The sequence below is a fragment of the Mesoplodon mirus genome (genome assembly GCF_964341445.2).
Source record: "Mesoplodon mirus genome assembly, chromosome: 14".
NCBI classification, from domain to species: domain Eukaryota; kingdom Metazoa; phylum Chordata; class Mammalia; order Artiodactyla; family Ziphiidae; genus Mesoplodon; species Mesoplodon mirus.
In genome coordinates, this window is record NC_138990.1 from 39,329,612 (window position 1) to 39,356,726 (window position 27,115).

The window sequence follows — 27,115 nt, forward strand, 5'->3', positions numbered from 1 at the left end:
TTTGCCCTTTGTTACAGTGAATGGTGGGGGCAGAGGGGCGGTGCCGGAAGCGGAAAAGATGTAGGTTTGTTTTATGAATGGCTAAATGACCCAAGGATTTATTGTAGCACATTTCCGGTTCCTGCATCCACCGCCTAGAGGTTGTTCTAAGTAGGCTGTGGTTACACTGAGAGATTTTATGTCGAAATCCCATGAGCTTAGTTGTCACATGGACCTGAGTCCAGTTTCAAACACTGCCATTTATTAACTCCAAGGCTCTAGACTGCAAACTTCTCAACCTTTTTGAACTTCTAGAATAGTGTAAGGATTAATCGAATAGTATTTTGTGTTAATAGTCTGGGGTCGAGGACGTCAGTTTACATTCCCTGGCCCTTTATGCCAAAGGGAAACCCATGTAGTAATGTATTAAGCACAATATGTTTAATCCAAGTAAAAATTACGTAAAATGAACAGTCCTGAGAGAACAATTCCATTTAACATAGCATTAAAAAGAATAAAATACTTAGGAATTAACCAAGGAGATGAAAGACTTGGTTAGATGAAAACTACAAAACATTGATGAAAGAAAGCCATAAATAGACAAACCATGTTGGTACTAAAGCAATCTACAGATTCAATGGAATCCCTATCAAAATCCCAATGATGTTTTTACAGAAATATAAAACTCTATCCGAGAAATCATAAGAAATTTCAAGGGATTCCAAATAGCCAAAACAATGTTGAAAAAGAACAAAGTTGGAGGACTTATACATCCTGATTTCAAAACTTACTAAAGCCCAGTAATCAAAACAGTGTGGTATTGGCATAAAGACAGTCTTTTCTGTAAATGGTGGTGGGAAAACTGGATATCCACATGCAAAAGGACGAAGTGGGACCTAAATACCATATTAGAAAATTCACTCAAAATGGACTAAAGACCTAAACGTAAGAGCTAAAGATTAAAAATTCTTAGAAGGAAACATAAAGCAAAAGCCTCATGTCATTGGATTTGTCAATGATTCCTTGGCTATGACACCAAAGAGACAGGCAACAAAAGAAAAAATAAACTGGACTTTATGAAAAGTAAAAACTTGTGCATTAAAAGACTATCAACAAAGTAAATAACCCAGAGAGTAAGAGAAAATATCTGCAAATCATGTATCTGATACGGGTGGGAAATGCAAAGATGGAGGTTCCGTGGAGCAGGTTTGGGCTGGTGTGTCCATCTACTCACAGAACCAAGGGATCTGACATGGCGTCTCCATCACACTTGGGAAGCTCTGGTCTACAGGACACTGGAGGGCCCTGCCCAGGGACTGAGCTGCTGGGCCCAGGCTCAATTGCTGTCCCTCTCCGACTCTCTTGCCCGTCTTCCACACTTGCACTCGGTGCTTTGCCTGCAGGGTGGCATCATCAAGATTTCCCTCAGCCAGCTCAGCCAGCAATACAACTATAAGATGATCTGCTGAAAGCGTCATGCACGCCTTTAACCCCACACTGTCATCTGCCTCAAGAAGTGTGGCCACAACAACAGCCTGTGCCCTGAGAAGAAAGTCAAATAAGACTCCTCCACGAGTTCCTCCTTCCTCTGCAGGGCAGCCCCTGCCTGAGCCCCATGGCTAGGGGGCCTCAGTAAGGTTTCCCTGTCATTGACTGGGATAGTAAAAATAAATAATAAATAAATTAAAAAAATACGTGTATACAGACACATACACTATAGATATATATTTCCAGAATATACAGAGAACTTCTAAAACTCAACTTTTCCAGAGTGGGTGTACTACTCTGCATTTCCCCCAGCAATGTATGAGGGTTTCAATTACTCCATATCTTCACCAACATTTGTCAGTTTCAATTCTAGCTACTATAGTGGGTGTGTAGAGGTTTCTCATTTTCCTCTAAATTCCTCTATATTTTACTAACTAGAAATTTAAACTGTGCCAAATAAGAAATGAGTAAATAAAATAAAATAAAACTCTAATGTCTACTTTTTCTTTTAATTTTTGAGAAATCTCTTAAAAACAAAGAGCTCTTATTATGAAGAAAACTTACAGAACAGCAATTTCTTCAGTTTCACCTCTTTTTTTTTTTTTTTTTTTTTCTGGCCACACAGCGGGGCTTGAGGGATTTTAGTTCCTCTACCAGGGATCAAACCTGCACCCTTGACAGTGAAAGCGTGGAGTCCTAACCACTGGACCACCAGGGAATTCCCATTTCACCTCATTTTTTTCTTCTCCTAAATTCAACTAAAATATAAATTAATGCCTTTTATTTTAAAAAAGGTTATTAAGACTATTTTTACTTTCTCATCTATACTCTTTATGTACTTTTGAAATTTTCTCACATGAACATATGTTAGTTTTATACGCAGAAACCAGTAAGTGGGACTTCCCTGGTGGCACAGTGGTTGAGAATCCGCCTGCCAATGCAGGGGACATGGGTTCCAGCCTTGGTCCAGGAAGATCCCACATGCTGCGGAGCAACTAAGCCTGTGAGCCACAACTAGTGAGCCTGCTCTCTAGAGCCTGTGAGCCACAACTACTGAGCCCACGTACCACAACTACTGAAGACCGCACACCTAGAGTCCGTGCTCCACAACAAGAGAAGCCAACGCAATGAGAAACCCGTGCACCACAACGAAGAGTATCCCCCACTCGCCGCAACTAGAGAAAGCCCACGCACAGCAACGAAGGCCCAATGCAGCCAATAAATAAATAGATAGATAGATAATTTTTAAAAAAACAGTGTTAATTTCTTTTAAAAAATGAACTGAGAAAATGATAAGAATAGGCAGTAGGGGGCAACATAATATTGCTATTTTCATTTTAGAAACTCCGTAGCAATATTTTGGAGCTATAACATCATCAAATTAGGTACTCTTGATTTTCCATTAAAAATCTGGGAACAACGTTTCCCCCATTTCTAAATGTGAACTCTGTATGATCTCTAAGGAGTAATTCACTGCAACCTCCAGTCATCAGACATTTGCCTAGTATCTTTAATAAGTTGTTGTTTTCCTGTAGGTAGCAAAAGTGATATTGTACAACTACTATACCTCCTGTCCCTATCTCCCCTTATCCACTCTGGAGCCCAATACCCTTCGACCCAACCCCCATCAAAATATTTAAATCAAAACAAGACAAATACCATGTTAGCATGAGTTATAGATAAAGAAAACAGGATAAAAACAATTTTTACCTCAATATTTATTATTTTTATGTTTTTCCACTAATGCCACATAAAACCTAAGATCTCAGCTCTTAGAATACAAAAAGATAATTTCAAAGTGTATGTTAGCAAAAACATGTATGTAATATATATATAATACATATATAAAATAAAATTAGCATTTGTGCATGACAGCAGGTCAACAATGCTATGCTGCTTGTTAGCACACTGCTTATTTGTATAGCTTTATCAATCAGTTCCATCATCTCAATAGTTCGGCCTACCACGCTACTTTGAAACTTAACATAATTCAGGCCAAATTTTATGATAAAGAAAAGCATTACTTAAAGGGAGTCAGCTCATGTTTATTACAAGAAGAGAACAACCTTTATTATAATGTCTTCAATATACTGCCTCATTCTGTCTATCCGAATTCTCTCCAAGTATTTGTTATATATAGACTATTTTGCTTCTCACTGCCCCTTTAATCAGGGGAGAATTTGTTGGTGTCGTTATCCTGAAATTTCCTTCATGTTGAATAAAACCAATTTTCAAGCAGGACAAAGGTCTGTCCCCAAGACATTACGGCAGATCCCTAAAACATTCACAGATATAAATCCCAAATAGTCATAAGCTTTTACAGTAGTTGGAAAGATATGTCTGTGTGTGTACATATATATATATATATATATATATATATACACACACATATATATATATGTGTATATGCATGTGGGTATATGTATGTGTATAAGTATATATACATACATACACACATATACATATGTGATAATCTTGGTCTACAAGGTATGAGAGGTTGTTTTTAGAGATTTTGGTTTCTTGATTAAACTGAACAAGAAGTAGTGACAACAACTCGGGATCTATCTGAAATAATTAGTTGGAGGAAAAATTCTAGCGCTCAGGTAGCAAGGAATTAGTGGCAAATGAGAAGGCTCCAAAAGAGAGTTCCCATAAGATATGTTAGGAAAAGTCTGAGGAGTCAACAGCTGATTTTGGAATTGAAGCAAATGGGAGTGTAATCAACAGGTAACAGTAAGGGCTAGAGAATGACAATCTAACTTTGAGTTCTCAGCCGATTTCTGGGATGAGAAAGGGAAAGAAGAGATATTCAGGCATTAGACCATGGACCAAGAATCACAACTCTGAACATGCAGTCCTGCAGGAATTCCTAAACCTACATCCCTGAAAACTTCTCTCTCATTGATGAAACAGAGAATAGTTTCATTCTTGAAAAGAGAAAGTCTTGTGGGAAGATGTAATTAAGTTCAACAGGAGATATATTCCCTAGGGCTGATATCTTAGTTAGGATGTTGTTTTCTGATTTGGGGGAATACTGCATTCTGTTACAGACAAAAACAAATTAGATAGATGAAATTCACTGTCTTAAACTTAGATAAGTTAGAAACTTAAGAGACATGTTAGACAAAGTAAATAGAAAATATATGTGTGACTATACCTAATATTGACAAGGCACTAAAAATACAAAAGGCAACCAAGGCACTAAATATTCACGGCACACTAGGTATGCATAAGACTTATCAAGTGCTCAATATGCAGGAGGTCTTAATTCAATTACCCACTGATGACACTTATTCTGGTCTGTCCTCTGCCCAGGAAATACAACTGAATCCTCAACTGCTCAGCAGGCTCACTGGCACCTACAGCTATGACCAGGTAAAACTGCCTTCTCTACTGAGCAAATGTGCCTCACTGGCCTCGGGCACACTCCATTCGATCGGGTCCCCTGGCTCAAATCTCAGCTCTGGTCCTCTTCCTAGCCACACTATCAGGGGGAAGGTGATGAGGCAGAGTAAGAGTCAGGACATAAGAACAGTATATAACTCAGGAATCAGGAACTGTACTCTCTCTACCTGACTGGCATGTTATACTAATAGTGTTAATCTAACCCATCACTTTCTCCTTGTCCTTCACTGTATATTTCAAGTTGATTCAATAAACCATGTGATTTGAGCTTGTAACCCTTTCTGTTCCGTGACCTCTGGAATGGCTTGCTTGGTAGTGTATTTGGAGGCTACCATCATTATATCAAGGTAACTTCCCACAAGGCACGTGAACACAGTCAGAGACTTCGAAGATTTCTGGTCTTCTCATTTTATTTAGGCACAGGAGCCTGCTATCTATTATGAGCTCATTTAAGCTCTAAACCTCTTCTCATAGCTCACTATTCTCCATCTGCATCAGGCTTAACTTGGCTCTAAAGGACCAGAAACATATCACATTGAGAGAGTTAACTAACCTAAGTATTGAAGCTGCAATAACAACCTTGCATATTTCTCTTTGTTGCCTCTGCTAAATATCAGCCAAACTTCAGCAAATAATCTTGACGGAATAGTGCTTAAGTCTGGCCTGAAACCATAAAATGAGAGGAAGTAAGATCATGAGAAATGGAGAATATTATTAGCTATATAAAACAGGTAGGGCTTCCCCGGTGGTGCAGTGGTTGAGAGTCCGCCTGCCGATGCAGGGGACACGGGTTCGTGCCCCAGTCTGGGAAGATCCCACGTGCCGCGGAGCGGCTGGGCCCGTGAGCCATGGCTGCTGAGCCTGTGCGTCCGGAGCCTGTGCTCCGCAATGGGAGAGGCCACAACTGTGAGAGGCCCATGTACCGCAAAAAAAAAAAAAAAAAAAAAAAAAGAAAGGATAGAGCTTGGTGACAATGTTTCAAGTAAAACTACAGCTACAGATTAGATGTTTTTGTATAAATGTATATCATTATAAACACAGCTAAGTGCTCGGCACAATAATATGAAGAGTAAAGTGCCAAATGTCATCTCTTAGATGAAACTAAAAGGGTAGATTAAAAAGGAAAAGCTATGTAAAAATTAAGCTATTAGAAACAATTCAAATTGTAAAAACCTATGTCTTAAAATGCCTTCTCTTCACTTCTGAAAATAAAAGAGAAGACTTTCAATGCTTATTTAATTAAACACAGCTAGAGACAGTGCTCATTTTGGTATTACAACTGTTTAACCTCCGTCTAATACAGGTTATGTCAGTTCCCTAAATTCAACTTTGCCCCATTCCCATGTTTCCCCCATCCCTCCCTGCTAGTAACCGTGACACTGTGAGAAAAATTTTCTTATTTGGAATATTTCCATAGTATCATATAACCAACCACAAGATAGATAAATAGATAGATAGATAAGACAGACAGGCAGATAATATGGTCCATTGCCATACATTTATATGACAATCAGCATCATTATTTCATGGTTGTATTTTTACACAAAATTTTATATATGTATATATTATGTATTTTATATATATATAGAAAATTTTTATAAAACTACAACTGAAATAATGATGCTTATTTACATAAAGTCAACATTGTTATATAAACACTCCTATTATATGCAGTTTGTCATTTCTTCATCCCACTGCACTATGGCATAAGGGACAGAAGTTATAGTTACTTATTTCCTGAGCCAGGACACAGTGCTTGCACACACTGCATGTCCAGAATTGATATTCAGTGACCGGGTTTCCTGTGGCAACACATGTCGGCAGCTTGCCTTCCCCTCTGTAAAATAAGAGGGGACAATTATACTTTGAAACTTCTAATTCCTTAAAACTTCATTACGCTACAAAAACTGAAGAATGAAAAGCATTTCAAGGTAAGTTTCAAATAAAAAACTTTCCTTACAATGAGAAAATCAAGTATTAATCACTTATAAGACTAAATTAAATAGGGTATAATGTTAAGGTAGATTACTTCAAAATTTAGTGCTTTAATTATTATATTACACTATTTAGATATAAAAATCCAAGCTTCTAGTAAGGTGTTATAGAATGACATCTACTAGTTACATTTAGCCTACCCTTCAAGAAGGCTGTCCAATTCAGATTTTCTGTTATCTTTTGGAGTATGTTTGGTGAAGATTTCTAGAGCAAGATTTTCATATTGCTGTTTCTGTTCCGAACTGAGGGTCTCTAAAGATTCAAGTTTAATAAAAGCTTTTGAACAAGTGCCAAAAGCCCTACTGGCACATGCACAGAGTGCTAACAGAGAGTAGATCTCAACGGCAGGGATAATGTCTTCATAGTCTCTCAGGTGAAGAGCTAGGAAAGAGAAGACAATTTGGATTTTTTAAAGCAATCATGATATCTTGAACATGCATGGGAAAAAAAATCTATGTTAAGCTGTTTCAGTTTAACCTACATGAACTTTAGCAAACTTAAAGAAAACAATGGTAGGTGCCCAGAGAACAAGTAGGAGGAAGGAGGCTCCATGATCTCCACATTCTGTGACTCCAGCTAACAGCTCAGGGCCTATAAAAATAACCATCATCAAATGATGCACATGGCTGTGCCACTTAGAAATATATACACAGACCAAAAATAACTGGTGTCAAAACACCCATCTTTTGTTGCATATAAATATGTTAGAATTTCTGTGGATTCTCAAGATATCATGTTTCTTTTTGTTACAAAAGCAAAGCATGAAATCATGTTTTCTCTTTGTGTTTCTTTGAACAGATTATTGCTTTTGTTTGTCTTACTGAAACAATAGAACTTTGAGAAAAAAAGAAGTGAAAATGAGACTATAAGTTGTCAGTTCAGACAATTTATTTTGACAGCTACCATACCTTATTTTCAATTTTTCTATGCTGGAGATATAATCTCTTTCTTAAAAATGCACTGCACAGGGGCTTCCCTGGTGGCGCAGTGGTTGAGAGTCCGCCTGCCGATGCAGGGGACACGGGTTCGTGCCCCGGTCTGGGAGGATCCCACATGCTGCGGAGCGGCTGGGCCGGTGAGCCATGGCCGCTGAGCCTGCGCGTCCGGAGCCTGTGCTCCGCAACGGGAGAGGCCACAACAGTGAGAGGCCCATGTACCACAAAAAAAAAAAAAAAAAAAAAGCAAAAAAAAAAATGCACTGCACAATTAATATCAGATTGGTAACCAAATTGTATCTTTTTATTCTCTAGACCTTGCAATCTTAAAACTATCTTGTTATAGTATGATATTGGAAATTTCACAAAACAATTTAAAACAACATAATCATGTATTTTACAACTAGATTCCTATAAACTGGTGTTGGGGTCAAGTGTTTACAACAAAGTTCAGTGGAAGAAATTTATAAAAAGGAAATTCATTGAGTTACAATAAAGCATACACTCTAATTTCACAGGTTCACAGGCAATAACTTACAAAGTATACATTGTTTCAGATCATTTTATCACTGAATGACAACAATATTAAAGCATATGGATATCTTCACCCAACAGGTAAAGAATCTCAAGTTAAAAGTCCAACTGAAAAAAAAAAAGGGCTTCCCTGGTGGCGCAGTGGTTGAGAGTCCGCCTGCCGATGCAGGGGACACGGGTTCGTGCCCCAGTCCGGGAAGATCCCACCTGCCGCGGAGCAGTTAGGCCCGTGAGCCATGGTCGCTGAGCCTGCGCGTCCGGAGCCTGTGCTCCACAACGGGAGAGGCCACAACAGTGAGAGCCCCGCGTACCACAAAAAAAAAAAAAAAAAGTCCAACTGATCTTGTAATATAGTAAGTCTAGATACTGTGCATAAATTATATAAAATACAACTATTTTAAACAGTACATAACTTATATCACATATTAATCAGTTAAAATTCAATGAAGGTAAGTTATAAACATACAAAAATAAAAATGATTCCTATGTGTAGCTGATAATCAATTAGAAAAAAAGGTACATTCCCCAGTGCTAACAATGACAAAAACAGGAATCAGCTACAGAAGAAATGTACAGAACATACAAGAAAACTACAGAACTTTAGAAACACAGATATACAAAAGGTTTTTAAAAATTGATGTTTATGGATGAGAAAACTCAATATTATAAATATATCAATGATCCCAATATTAATACATTAAATTAACGTAATTCTAATTCAAAATCCACTAGGACTTCACTGAAACTCTTCCCACCTTCGAAAAGATTCTAAAGTTAATCTGAATGAACAAATGCAAGCGAATACCCAAAATGTTTTTCATTAAAGAAGAGGAATGAAGGATAACAGAAATTCCAGATATTAAAATGTAAAAGTAAGGTAAATAAGAGAAAGTACAGACACGGAGGTCCATGTCTAGAAAATAACTGCCTAGGAGGAGATTAACAAAATGTGTGAATTTAGTTTCATAAAGGTAGAATTTCAAATCCGTGAGGGATGAATATGTTTTTAATAAATGGTTTTGGAATAACTAAGAAGTTAAAATAAAATACAATATTTAATAACCTTGAAGTGAAGGACTTCCTCAGCATGACCCCCTATCAAGACTGATTGATAGGACTATGTAAAAAGCCACTGTCAATATCATCATCATGACTACCACTTCTCGAGGGCTCACAATATCCAGGCACTATAATAAGTAAATGTTCTTTTCATAAATTTCTCACTTAATCCTCAAAACAACCCTACGAAGAAGATCCTATTATCCCTACTTTTCACAGAAAGAAACTGAAGCTTAGAGAGGTTAAGTAATTATAACTTATAAATGCCAGGGAAAATCAACAGATATGACAGAGGGTTACTATATATAATTTCTAAAGAGCTCTTACAAAAATAATGAATAAAGAAAAAGAAGAGTCATCACTATAGAATTCCAGAAACATTCAAATAAAAGAATTTCTCTAAGAAGGTTTCTTTTAAAGATGATGCCATTGTACTATAGATTGATGATGTATTGGGGTATGATGTGTGCTGGTGATGGCTATTTCAGAGTGGCCCAACCAATGTGACCCAGGGTGGGTGGTGACAGTGCCGGCAATGCTGTCATGGCCCATCTGAAAGTGCTGTAACAATTCAGTCATCCATATGCTTTGGTTTATAACATAATTCTCATAACTATACTCTTTTGGAGTTAACCTATCTAAACTTGAAGATATTGTTAATCCAGAAATGAAGATCCTGATACTACATGTAAATAATCTTCTATAAATTATAGTACGTAAATACGATGGCACATTATATAGGTATTAAAAATGACAACATAGATCTACATTTATCAACGTAGAAAGATAACTGCAATATACTGTTGAGGGTAAAAATCAAACTCAGGAGCAACATACATTGTGTGATATTATTTTAAATAAAACTGTATACAATTTTATAGGCTTGGAAAAAATGTCTAAAAGGTGGTTCACCCAAATGTTAGCAACGATTATCTCTGAATTATAAGATGATTTTACTTTTTTTGTATTTTTTTCTGTTTTGGTTGAAATTGTTATGTAAGTATCATTTTTACAAAAAACATTTAACATACAGTTAAATGCTATAGAAATCTATCTACTAATATGGAAATATTTTATAACATATCATTATGTTTTTTTAAAAGTACACAAAAGTATGGTTTCTTATACTCTCAATATTAAAAAAAACAACTTATTTCTAAATATATATACTTATTTTTATTTAAATATATATTTTATATAATTCTTATATATAATGTAATACATATTACAGATATTAAATATGTAAATAGTTTATATTTTATATATATATATACACATACACACACACACACACACACACACACACACACACATACACAAAAGGATATGAACTGGGCTATTAAGTGTTTAAGTGATAGTGAATGCTATGTATGTTCTTTTTGCTTATCTCAAACTTCTGGTTTTTCTGTATATATGAACTGTATATATCGTTTTCCATGTATTAAAAAACAAAAACAACTTCAAAAAGGGAATGTGAAAAACAGATCATAAACAGCAAATCTCAAATATATGAAAATAAATCCACAGAAAAACAGTGTTATTGAAATTAATATAGGGGCAACTTGAAGGAGCTAGCCCTTCATTTACAATTTATGATATTTTAGACATGTTATATACATTAGGTAACATGCCCACCTGTCTTCAATGCACTGTCAACACAGCCCTCGTAGAGCTGCCTCTGCGCCAGTATGAAGAAGTGGTAAGCCTCAGCCCCTCTCCAAGCATTATCAGTGAAACGACTAGTTGTGGACAGAACTTCTTCTTCCAGCAAACCAGCCAAAGCAGAAGTGGCCTACAAGGAAAGCAGACCCACATTTTCTGTCAGCACAACCCTAACAATGGTCCTTCCAATAGAGATGATTTCTTTTTTTTTTTATTAGTTTCTGCTTTATAACAAAGTGAATCAGTCATACATATACATCTGTTCCCACATCCCTTCCCTCTTGCGTCTCCCTCCCTCCCACCCTCCCTATCCCACCCCTCCAGGCGGTCACAAAGCACCGGTCACAAAGCACCGAGCTGATCTCCCTGTGCTATGCGGCTGCTTCCCACTATCTGTCTACCTTACGTTTGGTAGTGTATATATGTTCATGCCTCTCTTTCGCTTTGTCACAGCTTACCCTTCCCCCTCCCCATATCCTCAGGTCCATTCTCAAGTAGGTCTGTGTCTTTATTCCTGTTTTACCCCTAGGTTCTTCATGACATTTTTTTTCTTAAATTCCATATATATGTGTTAGCATACGGTATTTGTCTTTCTCTATATTACTCAGCCATAAAAAGAAATGAAACTGAGCTATTTGTAATGAGGTGGATAGACCTAGAGTCTGTCATACAGAGTGAAGTAAGTCAGAAAGAGATGATTTCTGAAACTGGTATATCAATACATTAAAATAGCTCAATTAGCAGATTTTATCATGATAAAACTGTCACTACAGACTTAATGTCTCCATTATAATTCACATTTTGTTAAACTGATATGACCAAATTTTTTCTTCAGTTTTATTAAGGTATAATTGACAAATCAAATTGTAAGATATTTAAAGTGTACATCGTGGTGATTTGTATACGGGTACATCTCCTCCCCATAGTAACATCAAATTTTTAAATAGAATTGATTAAACTTTAAGTTAATATAAGGCTCATCTGCACATTAAAATAATATATATATTCTAGGAAAGTTTTTAAAACTCACTGATTAGAAAGGAGTTACCAAGTAAGGAATTTAAGCAAAGATTACAGATTAGTAAAAAAATATAATTTTCAGTATTTCCAAGTTGAAATGTCTAAATGTGAGCAGTAATTCCAAATCAGTCATTCCTTTTCCTCATATCATTTAAGAAAATAAATGCAAACAAGTAAATTAAATGGCCTGTCCATAAAGAGAAGTTTGATAGTTCTTTCTTCCTTAAACACTTCAGATGACTTAACGTTACTTAATGTTCTACCTTACCTCTGAGCTCTTTCCTTTAGCTTTTCCTCGTTGGGCATTTTTCATTTGTTCATGGTACTGCTCTATAAGTAAAGCTGACAGTACATAAAGCTTCTTAACACGTAAAGGTTTAGCTCTTTTCTTTGCCTCTTCATCTGCAATCTTCAAACATTTAAAGAATTGGGGGAAAATATTTCTTAATCTATACTTGTACAAATATTATCATTTCTGAAATATGATTCTCTAAAAAAAGGAGGAAAGTCAGTAGGGTGGAATATAAATACCACCCATTTTCTTTTCCATAGTACTGATAAGTACTTAGTTCTTTCCTTAGTATTTAGCCATTAGAGTTAAAACTCAAAACAATTTTAGAAAATTACAGATGCTGGTAAATAATTAAATAAAAATGAAGAAAGCTTTCATAGAATGGCTAGTATTTTATATAACAAAGAGATTTTAAAAATAATGTTCCAAGTACCCAGAGATAAGATGGCTTTAACATGGTACATCCTTCAGAAATTTAAATTTTTTTAAATGATTTGGAGGGATATTTTTCCTTTGTCATTAAATCGAATGGGAAAAGTATAGACTACAATGTAAAATTTGCATACATTAATACTGTTACCAGTCATGTTCCCTCCAAATGCATACTATGAAAAGTGTAACGTCGAGATTGGGATTGACATATATACACTAATATGTATAAAATAGATAACTAATAAGAACCTGCTGTATAAAAAAAAGTGATATATAATAAAATCTTTCTTAAATAAAAAAAAAGTGTAATGTCTTTAAAACTTGCACATTTAAAAGGATTTAAAGTTTTGTTATCATCAGGATTTAAATTCCAGTTAAGGGAATTTGTACTTTATGGTCCCTGAAAATTCTATAATTCTCTGTTAACTTCGGTATTAAGTAAATATAAAACTGCTTAAGCATCAATAAGGTGCTAAAAGTAATAAACAGCCTTTTTATTAAAATGTAATAATACTAAGATAACACATAGTTATAGTAGTAATAAATGAGAGGGATTTTGCAATAACAAATATTTGTCTCCAAAAAACGGAAAATGTATCCTTGAGTTATAAGAAAACACTGGTAACTAGAACAAGCCAAATACTCACCAAGATTATTACATTACCTTAAACATCAGCTTAGCAGCATCATAAAAGTAACTGGCTTTCCGATAGAGTTCTATGGCATCAAGAATTTTATTCTTTTCCAATAAATGAGATGCATACCTCGCTAACAGGGAACCAATTTCTTTCATATTATGACTTTTAGCCAATTCAACAGCTTTGTTCCACTGGGGAAAAAATATATATAGCATACAATTACCCAAGCATTTATAGTCAGATATGTCTTAAAATACATACAATAAAGCTTTAAGTTTATAATAATAAATAACACTATATCAAAATTAAAAACTGGTATATGTTTTTAAAAATCACTTAAAATCAGAGCAATTATACATTTTAGGAGTCAAACGTCAAAATAATCAAATGATCTAAGACTGATTTGCTTAAGAAGTACATCTGAAAAAGAAAGCGTCAAAGTTTATAATCACATTAATCTTATAATTCTAATTTTGCACCAACTATGAGCAAGAAAAAGATACATTTGTTTATAGTAAAAAAATACACAATTTCAGTTAAGAAAAGGTCCTATCAGATCTAACATTTTAAAGTTATTTTTATAAAGCAAATGGAGCTTTATAAAATACTTCAAGAAAATACTTAAAAGAATACATTGATAGTCAACAATTTCAACAATTCTGCATTTTAATTTTAGTTAAATTCCAGCTCTTAAAAATATCAAATATGTGTTTCCTATAAGGGGAAAGGAAAATAGATTTGCCAAAATAAATACTGATAAAGTAACTCAATTCCTTCCTCTTGTAATGACCATTAACTGGTCCTTCTTTGGAAACAAAACCCAAGCCTAATAAAATGCAGAAAATTATGAAATTACTTCCAGACAAAAACTTGCCAGACTAAAAGCACAGGGTTTGTTCAGGTTCCCATACTGAGTTAGTTATGAGCGGGTCACCCTTAATGGTAGCATTTCAAGAGGTAAATGCAAATTCCAACATTTTCTCAGTCCTCAACTAAGTAAGAAACTATCTGGCTCCTTTCACAAAATCCATCTCAAGCTCTCCAACCCTTACTGGCAACAGTCTTTAAAGCATCACTATGGTGACTTTAATTTTCAGTTCCTTACTCGGTTGAGATGTACACAGGTATCCACTGCTGCCTTTGGTTGGTTACATTTCAAAAACGCAGTCACTGCTTGTTCACACATTCCCGCTCTCACAAACATCTGTGCTATTTCCTGTGGACAAAATAATACTATTGATCTCATAGAACAAGGAAATCACTTATATTTTAACTTATAAAACTCCATAGGGACATAAGAATATTACATTTTCTGGTGGCTACAGTAATTTTTCTTTTAAATGGACGTAGGGGCAGGGGCTACAAACCAGAAGAAATGCTAAAACATCACCTTCTATAAAATCTGTGCTTCACTGCCTCACAGCACGGATCTTATTTTCAGCCAGGTTCTGAAGATACTGCACTCTTACCTTCTCTCAGTGCAGTAGCTAGCTTACAGAAATACCAAGCTCCAAAACAAACCCCACGCTAGTAAGTAAAAAAAAAAACTTTAAGGCAATTGATGTTATACTCAATGTCAATCATTAATTAGAGGTTTAAGGGAAACCTGACACTCAGAGGGCTCTCAAATACCTCTATAAAGCAATGCCCCAGACAAGTTGGCCATTCATCAGTTCAGGAAGCTGGACCAAAAACAGAGGAGGAGAACCACAACAACCACCAATCATACCCCTTGGGCTGTACTTGCCATCTTCAGAATATCACTTTTTTTTCTTTCTTAATATCTAATTGGTCAGAGTTTTCTCTCCCCATCCCTCCTCCTAAAATATTTTGGGATATATCATAAAAGTACAATTTTGTACCCAACTATCTTTTTCAAAGTAATGCTTATATTTTCCTGATTATAAAGTAATACATTCTTATGGTAAAAAAAATTAGAAAATATGAAAAAATAAAGGTACACATAATCTTATTCCCATAAGAAACCTCTCTCTATATTCTGGTGTAATTTCCTAATATCTGTGTCCTATGAATATATATGTATATGTGTGTTTGTGAATATATCGTAATCATATTATATATAGTTTTGTAACCTGTGTTCCTCACTTAAATATTTTGTACATTTTTCCATATTATTAAAAAATCCTCCAAAATTTGATTTAAAATTTGCAGTACTACTGAAAATTTTTAATTATTTTAAATATTTAATTATTATAGCTATAATTACTTAGTACTTAATCAGTAATATTACTGCTCTGGATACCGTACAGCAACATTTTTTTTCTGTGTCATCAGACACACCTAACAGATGACAGTATAATGTCAGATACACAGTCCCTAATCCCAGGGTTGTAAGTAATTTCAGTTTTCCTACTCAAGTAAATATATAAGATTGAGAATAAGGGTGTGTAAAAATGCCATTATTACAGGGATAATTGCTCTGATTCACAACAGAGAAAAGAACTGAATTAACAGAATTCTATACTCATCTATTAAGTAACTGACAAAATTTTGTAGCAGAACCCACAACTGATATACGTCCAGACCCTGCAGTTGAGAGCTACTACCTCTCCAGGTCTTGTACAACTCAGTGATTTACCTTTCTGATAAAACAAATAAAATACAAGCTCACTTACATTATTCAACAATTAATTTAAAGAGCCTTAAAAAGAAAATTTAGAACAAAGTTATAGAGAACTCTGCTTTTAGTTTCTCTTTTTTTCAACATTAAATCCTTTATTGTTAATATAACCTAATAAAAGTCAAGCTATCTTGACTTTTATTGCTAATATAACCTAATAAAAGTTTATTGTGAACCTAATAAAAGTTGAAGCTATCTTTTCTTATAGCAAATTTCAAACATACATATGCACACGCTACTCCCCAGACCCACCTCAAATCATTTTGAAGCGAATCTCTGACAACATGTCATTTCATCTGTAAATATTTCACATGTTCAGCTAATTTTTTAAAGCAAGTTTACAAAACTGACAAGCCTACACAAGACTGTGATCATGTTAAAATAGTAGGAATATGACTGATTTCTTTCTCTCCAGTTTCAATCATTCGGTAATACTGGTAAATTGTTTTAATAACTAAAGCATCATTCCATGCCTAAGAAACTGTAAAGTTTTAGTTAATTTTTAATTTTCTGTATTGCAGAGGACATTTCCAGACTATGACATAAAAACCTTATAAAGTAACCTAACAACTCCAAAAACTGACATTTATAATACCTACTGGAAGCAACTTGTGGTTTTCTGGAAGTGAATTGGCAAGATTCTCCAACCCCTCATAATCCTCTAACATATAATAACACTCAGCTAAGCGTTCCTGGTTCCGGCCTTGTACATAATATTGTACAGCATTCAACCTACGGAAAGAAAAAAAAAACCTTTTAAAACTAACATGAATCTCCTCATAAATAAGCACTTTTACTAAAAATGTTCTTTCATTAGAATGCCAGCACTAGTATTATTCTAATCATCTTTAGTTACAGCATGTCTTTGAAGCATATAAATTGAACGAAAAACAAAACTAAAGACTGCATAGCATATTTTAGTTACAACATTCTTTGAATGTTCTTAAGAAATATGTTTTAATCTGATATACAGTTGTATTTCCAAACAGTGACATAAATAAATAAGCATACTGATCAAAATAACTTAAGAATAAAAGTCAATGATTTCTGAAAATAATCTATAATAACAAAAGAAAATATAAACTGTGGCCTCAAACAGTAGAAAGCTACCTGGAACTACAGTACAAGTCTTCTGGGTTTTGAAACTCCAAAGTCTTACGGTGCTTACCTGACAGCTTGAAGGATCTCTTGCTCCTCAATGTGAAGCCAGAGCTATGTGAATTTTGGGATCTGGAAGGATGATCTTCATTTCCCTAGCATTATTTCATAGGGAAGTACTCAGGCAGTTACAATTTTAAGTGCCAAATGAACGGATGAGGGGGTCCAGATAGGTTACTTACCACTTTTGCCGATCAGCAAAGTAGTCTCCGATGGCATTGTGGGCTTGTTCAAGGAGACTGTCATCCGCATCACCAGATCCAGTTTTCAGGAGCTGGAGTACTCGAAACCAATCTCCCAACTTCAGCCGGAGGCCAATAGCCAGATCTCTACAAAAAATGACATTCACTCATTCATTCATTCACCAAGTATCTATCAAGTGCCTACTATGTGCTAGGTTCAATTCTAGGGTACTGAGAATACACAACAATGAAGAGACAGATAAGGTAACTCCAAACATTTTAGAAATTTAGCTTCACCAGGTAAGAGGCAATGGAGAGAACCTGCAAAAGGAAAGAGGAAAACAATTTCCCGCCTCTTATTTTCCTAGACTTTCAATTTACTTGGCAAAATAATGACTTAAATAATAATCACTTCTTTTCATCAATTTCTTAAGACATAATCAGACTTATTTCATGTTTACATGTTTGGTTTTATATTTCTTTTCAGGGCTTGAGTTGTATTAGCAACCTCCTGAAAGTACAAATCATAAAAATTAGATATAATGTTCACAGCTGAAATGAAGTTCATACGGTATTTTATATAAATAAAAATGAAATATAAAGAATAAAACTCAATCCCTAAATACCTTTGATTTTTATTTCATGCTCCTTGACAACTGAAAATTAAATAATGGCCTAAACCAAAAAAGAGAACCCAAATAATGAGTGGTGTAATAAATGATAAAGCCTCCAGTCTCTGCAGTCATATGAATTTTTTTCCTACCAAGTGAAAAATCTCCCATAGCCAGTCATTAATATTACATAAAAACAGAGAAGAGAGATGCCCCCAAATTACAAAGCATAAATTAATGAAGGTCATGTAGACTATCTACGTTGTAATCCAAACTGAAATTATTTTCTGAAAGGGATGGTATGATACATTTAGTCTATTTTACAATCCTCATTTGTGGAAAAAAAAAAAAATCACAAATTCTGGAAGTAGTCCGGATGCCTGCACCTTTATCACTTACCTTCTGTCCATATCGAGATATATCCTTTCAGCCTCTTCGAACCTGCCAAAGTAGGCAGCCACTTCCGCCTGCTTCATGGATTCACTCTGCAGGTTACCCAGGCGCTTCACAAACTTAATGCCTTGGTAATCTTTGCAACGCACAAACGCTTGCTCTGCAGTGTGCAAATCCAGTTTCTGAAGAGCTGCTTCAGCCAGTAGGCGCCTTTATTAAAAAGAGAAACAGAAAAGCCAATGGTGAATTATGGATAAACAAGTCTTGACTCAGAATTCAATTATTACACCTACTGTTTCTAGTGAAACATGGTGGAAAGTGATTATTTTAACACATTTATACGTTTCATATAATATTATGCTTATGTTGAATACTTCTGAATCTAAAATAAATTTCTATATTTTAAAAAGAAGAATAAAAACAGAAGCCTATTCCCATCAGGAGCCTCGTATGAGAGCAGGGGACGACAGAGCTGAGACTTTACACCTGAAAATTTGAGAGGTTTTATTTATTTATTTTTAAATACCAAAGTCGGGGGTGTGGATTATCCTCTATGAATTGAGATGCATCCTCAATTCCAACCTTCTCAATCAGTGCTCGGCTATCTCTCAGGGACCGAATCTCAAAGTTAATGATACAATCCTTGTTTGGATATTCTGGATTCTAAAAGTAAAGATGAAAAGAAAGAAATTCAAATAGTTGCCTTTAGAATATTTTTTTTTACAGTAAAAACGGCAAACAAATAAACAACTGCATCATATTATGAGCAAAACTGGGAAAAAGAGAAATTGCCATGTGTGGGTCTTTTGAATTATCTGGAAAACACCCACAGTCCACAAGTGAAGTCCCTCCTGAGGCAATCAGGGGAAAAGGGGACAGTCGTCAAAGGGGTCCCTTACAATCATGCAGCCTTGTCTCCCTCGGCTCAAAATGTCTTTCCCCAGGAGCTACTCTCTTCCCATCCCAAGTGCCACCAGCCTCCACTGGAGCAGAAAACAGCATGTGCAGGGCCTCTACCCCTCACTCCTTAATCTACTCTTTTTTTCTATTATTGAAAAAAAACAATTATAAATAGCAGTAGCTCTGAGGGTGAGTATGGACAGATTTACTGGGAAGAGGCATGAGGGAACTTTCTAGCATGATAGTAATGTTCTGTATCTTGACAGGGGTTTGAATTGCACAACTGTATGCATCTGTCATAACTCACTGACTGGTACACTTAAGATCTGTGCATTTCATTGTATGCAAATTTTATTTCAAGTGAAAGAAAACTATAAGCAAATACTGAACTTGAATTAGTGAACTTTAATTAATGATATGCATGCTAAGGTATATATGTACTAACTGAAATATATTAAAAAATGACTGATTAATGGGCAGATAGAGAGATGGACAGAAATATGACACAGCAAGTATAGTAAAATGTTAAATAGAATTTAAGTGCTGTCCACATGCTGTTGGGCAGCAGACAAATTTAAAAAAAAAAAAAAAGAAAGAAAAAGGGCTGGCTTTCATCACTACTTTCCTTTTATAATTTAGCAGCCTGACAAAGAAAAAAAAATTTAAAGGCCAGTCTTGCAGCAAAGAACTAGCTAACAGCCAGAGAAAGAAAACAAACAGTTAAAAGGAACTCACCGATATTCTACATATTCTAAGTAACAAAAAAGTGAAGCATACAAGAAAATTAGAGCCCCCTTGTGTAAAAGAGTAATGGCTCCCATGGACCAGAGTTCTCTGAAAAGGTTAACACATACCCCTTCCCCACCCTGCAACTGAACCCCTGTATCTAGAAACTGAAAAGTTCTTAGGGAACTACCGTACAGAGTAGGATGGAAAGAGCATGAGGTTTGGACTCAAACAGTCCTTAGCTCAAATCCTAACTCCATCCCTTGCTGGTTATGTGGCAGCTCTTTCTAGAACCTGCCCTACCCCACTCCCTACCCACCCAGGAAGCCAGGGCCATCTTCCCCAAATACAAACCTAATCATATCATTCTCCTGTATTACTCCGCCACCGACTCCAGGATCAAGTGCAAACTCCACAGCAAGGCATACGAGGTCACTTATGACCTGGGCCCCCTCCCCCATTACCTCTCCCCAGCCTCATTTCTGCCAGCACTACAGTTACACACACCAGCTTTGAAGCCAGAAAGCTTGGAGTCAAACCATGCTTTTGCCTACTGCTAACCGGGTATCACTGGCAAATCAGCTTGTTTCTCCAAGCCTCAGATCCTTCCTCTGAAAAAATGGAATAGTAATCAAACTTACTTCCTAGCATTGGGAGGATTAAGTGAGATCACACATATCAAACACGGAGCACAATGCCTAGCCGTGTTATTCTCATTATTCACAGTCTCAGAACTGACCCAATGCTCTCTTGCTTCAGACCTTTGAAGAGGTACACCTACTGACTGAACCACAGCAACCCTGCCCCTCCTCCAGTTGCTGAAGTTCTTGTCTATCTCCCCAACTCCTCTACGTGAAGCCAGGAACTGTCTTACTGGCTCTCAATAAATATTTGCTGAGTTAACGAACAGATGAATTTTGGGTAAATCATTTTCAGCCACTAAGAGCCTTCCTCACCTAAAAATGAGGTCTGTGTAATGTCTACCAGGTACAGCTGTAATCACAAACATCTCATACAAAGGAACTTTAGTGAACGTTAATTCCTGTCCTTTTCCTTCTGCACTCCTTCTTCTCTAGTCCTCCAAGAAATTTCTCGTTATTTCTTTTTCCTATTTTATTGAAATATAATTGGCATATAACACTGTATTAGTTTTAGATGTACAACACTCATGTTGTTCCTTAAAACTGTATGCTTGAAGGAATCCACAGTTCAGCTAAATATTTCCTGGGTCAACAAGACCTCAGAGGGAGCTAAGGTATGACAATATTCTTTTCTTTACGGTTTTGCATGTAGTAAGTCAGACGGATGACAAAATTGTCACACAGAACCTGCTTTTCCCTCACAGTTTAACAATGCCTGCCAGTAAACCAGGCAACAGTACTGTAGTTATGCTTTTTTTTTTAACATCTTTATTGGAGTATAATTGCTTTACAATGGTGTGTTAGTTTCTACTTTATAACAAAGTGAATCAGTTATACATATACATATATCCCCATATCTCCTCCCTCTTGCATCTCCCTCCCTCCCACCCTCCCTATCCCACCCCTCTAGGTGGTCACAAAGCACCGAGCTGATCTCCCTGTGCTATGTGGCTGCTTCCCACTAGCTATCTATTTTACCTTTGGTAGTGTATATATGTCCATGCCACTCTCTCACTTTGTCACAGCTTACCCTTCCCCCTCCCCGTGTCCTCAAGTCCATTCTCCAGTAGGTCTGTGTCTTTATTCCCATCTTACCCCTAGGTTCTTCATGACATTTTTTTTTCTTAGATTCTATATATATGTGTTAGCGTACGGTATTTGTCTTTCTCTTTCTGACTTTCTTTATCCTAGTATTAGATATGCATAAAATGTGTATCAAGAATTTTAAAGTACATCTAACCAGTTTAAATATGTGTTTTAAAAAATTCTTCATAAAAGTCAATATAAACATCAGAACAACACATCACAGGCATTTTTAAGCATTCCAGAATTTAAGGCAATCAGCAACTATGAGCCTTTCTTGACAAAAATTATAATGATGAAATCCAGCCAACTAAAAGATTAATCAAAATTAAGAACTCGGGCCTCCCTGGTGGCGCAGTGGTTGAGAGTCCGCCTGCCGATGCAGGGGATACGGGTTCGTGCCCCGGTCTGGGAGGATCCCATATGCCGCGGAGCGGCTGGGCCCGTGAGCCATGGCCGCTGAGCCTGCGCGTCCGGAGCCTGTGCTCCGCAACGGGAGAGGCCACAACAGTGAGAGGCCCGCGTAAGGAAAAAAAAAAAAAAAATTAAGAACTCATGTACAGAGAAAATGTAGAAAAAGACTGGTAATAGCTTTCATTTAAATATAAGATACACATGTGGAAAATTAGGGTTACAAAACAAAATGTAAATGTTCTAAATCTTGACAACATAAAAATAACAATATGCCTAACAAAAAGAAGAGAGAAAGAGGGAGAAAATGTAAAAGCACCATCTTTTAGAATGGACAATCAATACTATTAAAAATTAAGATGTAGTTGAAAAGCAATAACCTCTTAGTTCTTCAGTTTTTTTCTTAACCCAGAAAAACTGTATAATTTGTGGTGAAAAAAAATTAATGTCCTACAATTCCTTCAGATTCACTGTCACATTATTGAATTCAAATTAAACAGTAGGGCCTCTCTGGTGGCGCAGTGGTTGAGAGTCCGCCTGCCGATGCAGGGGATACGGGTTCGTGCCCCGGTCCGGGAGGATCCCATATGCCGCGGAGCGGCTGGGCCCGTGAGCCATGGCCGCTGAGCCTGCGCATCCGGAGCCTGTGCTCCGCAATGGGAGAGGCCACAACAGTGAGAGGCCCGCGTACCGCAAAAAAAAAAAAAAAAAAAAAAAAAAATTAAACACTAAACAAGTAGATTGCACAGTGATGTCATTTTTATAAAATTACTTCTGTTTATTTATCTAATCTAGCAAATCTGTCTTTCCACATACTGGTTACAGCTATACAGAATAATGTTCTGATGTTTATCTAACGTTAATCATTAAGAGACCTCGATTGTAACAGAACTTCAGGCCTTCCTTTCTGACTTTGACTGCTGATACCTTTTAAGCCTCCCCCTCTCCCTTCCCCTTCTGCCTCACATCTGGACAAGATGATAAGAAAGCATAAGTGTTCCATCCTTTGGTGACGCAGGAGTTTCAAACCACACATATCTCTACCTACCCATGGGAACCCTCCCCCTAGGCCCACCCTCTAACTGCCCAGAAAACCCAAGCCAGTCTCCTTTCCCCTCTCTCAAACCAATTTTGGAGCAGCCTGGGAAGCCTATCCTTTCTCCTCATTAAGTGTGTAAGACCGTTTTACACCCTTTTGGTGTATCTGTGGTGTCATCACTCTTTACGCGCAAACCAAATTTTGGGTGGGGGCCATTCTGGCTGCGGCAGGGTGGTCATGACACAGAAAACACCTGGTTCCCAATAAAAGAGCTGCAATTTACATGTCAAACCAAAATATGAAAACATGTTACAAAATGCAACTAACTTCTGGAAATTTAAAATCCACTATTCCAATTCCAAAAAACATATGTAGTACATAGAAAAATAAATATTTTGGATAAAAGGAAGGTAAACTTTCAATACATTCTTAAAGTTAAAAATTTTCAAAGAACGTTCAATGAAGGCCAAAGTAGGGATTCAAAAATTATCTGGAATTAGAAATAGATTATTTTATAAAACCTGAAAAATAAAATAGGAGAACAGTGGACCTCCAAATAAAAAAGTTACTCAAATGTCCTAGAACAAGCGAAAGACTAAAGAAAATTATCAAATATTTCTTCAGTATCTCTGTTATTAATATAAAAATAATGAAAACAACTAACTACCATTTATGAGCTCTTGGTCGTAGCACTGTGCTGTTTTTCACTCATTATCTTATAAAATAACAATCCTATAAGACAGGTACTATTACTATCCACATTTTATAGAGGTAAAAACAGGCTCATAAACAGGAAAGGAAAAATGAAACTTTAAAAGATGAAGGAACCTGTCTAAAGGTTGTATAAGTGACAGAGCAGGGCTGGAACTCCTCAGTGCATACTCCGAACCAGGACACTACACTGCCTGGTACAAAAATGAATCCCAGTCAAGCCAGCAACAGAAATATAATTGTTTTTTAATAAGAATTACCTTTAATATCTCATCCAAAAGAACAGATTTAATTTCTAAATCCTCAAAATTACAAATATATCCAGAAGTCTGAATGGGTTCCTTTAAAGACAAAAACAAATGTTATGTTTAACTGTACAAAATTTTCCTTCTTTACCATATCATGATTTTAACTTTTATTATCAAAATTTTCAAAACAACAAAAAAGGAGAGAGAATGTCATTAACACCCATATACACATCATCTAAATAATTATTAACATTTTAGAAATATGCTTCAGTCAATTTTTTGGCTAAGGTATTTTAAAGTAAAGTAAATTTAGACTTGACATTTCACCCCTATTTCATATCTCTAAAACATAAGGATGTTCTCTTACATGGCCACATTACTATTATCACACCTTAACATAATCAGTATTAATTCACTAATAGGATTCAGTATCAGTTCAAATTTTATGAATTAATCCAAAAATGGTTTATACAGTTTGATAATTCTTATTCATTCCATGCAACATTAAACTTAATTCTTAATGAAATTGACAAACACTATATTTGTATCTAAGCACATATATCAAAGTCCCATACCATACTGAAAAGTATGTCCTCTGTAACATTAGCCAGAGGGCATCCTTGATAGATTCATTTCCTACATAAGAAGATTTAATTTGTCAACATGGAAACACATGAGCCTGCTATATGTCTGTTTCTTGTCCTAGTGTTATACAGGCTTGTAGAAATAAAGTATGGTAAATGCATATTATAATGTAAAGTAGTTGTCCTAAATCCCTAGTAAAAGAAATACACTCCCAATATACTTAATACCTCCAAGAACACTGTAAAAAGAATAGGATAACGTTGTCTGATAATGAACATAACTCCAGAATGCAATTTTTTGAAATGTGTGTGTGATGTCATAGTGAAATAGAAAGTAAGCTAAATCCAAATGAAATAACATATCATATTTATAACTCTGAAAGTTAGTGCTTCATATATAATAGAAACTACAAAAATTATTATCATGGGAAGGCACTAAAAAGATGAAAATAAGAAGTAAATATTGAATCATATTTAGTTTGCATTTAATATGCCTAAGTTTAATAATGAGGCTCTTGGGGGCACATTATATGTGTTTATTGGGTTTTTAAATGTATACTTTCTTTAAAAAGTAGAAATTGACTAAAATTATATGAGAAAATTTTATAAAATCCCTAAATTTCCTCAAAAAAATTATATTACATATAGGCAAACAGTATGCTTTTATGAACAGAAAAAATCAGAATAAAATTTAATTCACATAAAAAGCACATGTAACAAAATATTTCTTATAAATTATAGGGGCCTTTCATATACTTTATTTTGGTATTACATGTAAACTAAGTGTACCCTTATAAAAAGGTTAATCACTAGAAAATTTTTTATTTTTAGCTAGATAATTTAACAAAGCAAGAGGGTCAAAAGATAAAGTCATAAAAGATGATCTGTGGATAAAAAATAATACCAAAAACAAAGAGAAAAGGAGAAACAGAAGGATAAGGAGAGAGATCGGGCAGCACCAAGATGGCACAGGGAGACCCTGAGCTCAATTCCTCCCACAAACACACCAAAACTACACCTACATATAGAACAGCTCTCTGTGAGGATGACTTGAAGACTAGCAGAATGGCTCTTCTACAACCAAGGCTGCAGAAAGGAAAAACACACCGAGTCTGGTAGGAGGGGAGGGGAAGTGATCTAGCCGAGACCCACACCCCTAGCAGGCAACCTAGAGACGGAAGGGCTTATCACAAGCATGGGGATCTTCCCTAAGGAGCAAGGGGTTCACACCCCACACTGAGCATCCCAGCCCTGGGGTCCAGCACTGGGAAGACAAGCTCCCTTGGCTGATTTTTAAAACCAGTGGGGCTTACCAGAGGGCTGTAAGAAACTGAGACTCTGCTCTTAAAGGGTGCAAGCACAGTCTTGCTTGCAGAGGCAGCAGATTGAAAAGTGCCTGGAACCCTGACCTGCCTGCCAAGACTGCACCAGCACAGTCTCCCAGCCTGCACTGGGCTGTAGCTCTAGCACCCCTCACAGAGGTGGCAACCACCACTGCACCACGGGAGAAGACGCAGCAGGCACTGGGCCCTGGCTGTAGCCCTTCCGGCTCCAGCCCCACCTTCTGCCAAGGCAGCAGCCCCAGAAAGCCCCGGGAGAAGCCCCCACCTGTGCTGGGTTCCAGTTCTAGCCCCCTACTCCCCTCCCCAGCTCCAGCCCATCCCTCCAAGGCAACGGCCCTAGCACACCCTAGAAAAAGTCCCGACCTACACTCACTTCAGAACCAGCTCTCCCTCCAAAGCCACTGGGCACACACAGACTGCATACAGATGTTCTCACATAAGGACACACCTTAAAGGATGGGGTAGGTAATTGTTTCACCTACTTTCATAGAGACAAAAAGAGAAGTAAAACAAAATGAGAAGATAGAGGAATATGTTCCAAATGAAAGAACAACATAAAATCCCAGGGAAAAACCCTCATGAAACAGAAATAAGTAATTTACCTGATAAAAGAGTTCAAAACAATGGTCTTAAGAGTGCTCACGGAACGTGGGAAAAGAATAGAGGAAGACAGTGAGAACTTCAACAAAGAATTAGAAAATATGAAAAAGAACCAATCAGAACTGAAGAATGCAATAACTGAAATGGAAACTACAGGAGAAGGAATCAACAACAGATTAGATGATATAGAAGTATGCATGAGCGACCTGGAAGACAGAAAGTGAAAATCACCAAGAAATAAGAAAATATAGGAAGGGAAAAAAAAACTCACTGGTAAAGGCAAATATATAGTATAGGCAGTGGATCAATCACTTTAAAAAGCTAGTATGAAGGTTAAAAAACAAAACATTGTAAAATCAACTATAACTACAATAAACAGTTAAGGGATATACAAAAATAGGTAAA

General features: G+C 36.2%; 1 protein-coding gene across 1 annotated transcript in view; it reads right to left on the minus strand.

The window, feature by feature from the left end:
* Nucleotides 1–5,820: 5,820 nt before the first annotated feature.
* Nucleotides 5,821–27,115, minus strand: part of WDR35 (WD repeat domain 35) — a 61,437-nt gene continuing 40,142 nt past the window's right edge. The window contains exons 17-27 of the mRNA XM_082643115.1: nt 24,196–24,276; nt 18,951–19,087; nt 18,431–18,634; nt 17,421–17,567; nt 16,680–16,812; nt 14,545–14,655; nt 13,466–13,630; nt 12,346–12,486; nt 11,031–11,187; nt 7,008–7,248; nt 5,821–6,709 (exon numbers count right to left, since the gene is read on the minus strand). Of these exons, the coding sequence (XP_082499241.1) occupies nt 6,559–6,709; nt 7,008–7,248; nt 11,031–11,187; nt 12,346–12,486; nt 13,466–13,630; nt 14,545–14,655; nt 16,680–16,812; nt 17,421–17,567; nt 18,431–18,634; nt 18,951–19,087; nt 24,196–24,276 (1,668 nt within the window). The 3' untranslated portion in view covers nt 5,821–6,558. The remainder of the gene's footprint in view (nt 6,710–7,007; nt 7,249–11,030; nt 11,188–12,345; nt 12,487–13,465; nt 13,631–14,544; nt 14,656–16,679; nt 16,813–17,420; nt 17,568–18,430; nt 18,635–18,950; nt 19,088–24,195; nt 24,277–27,115) is intronic.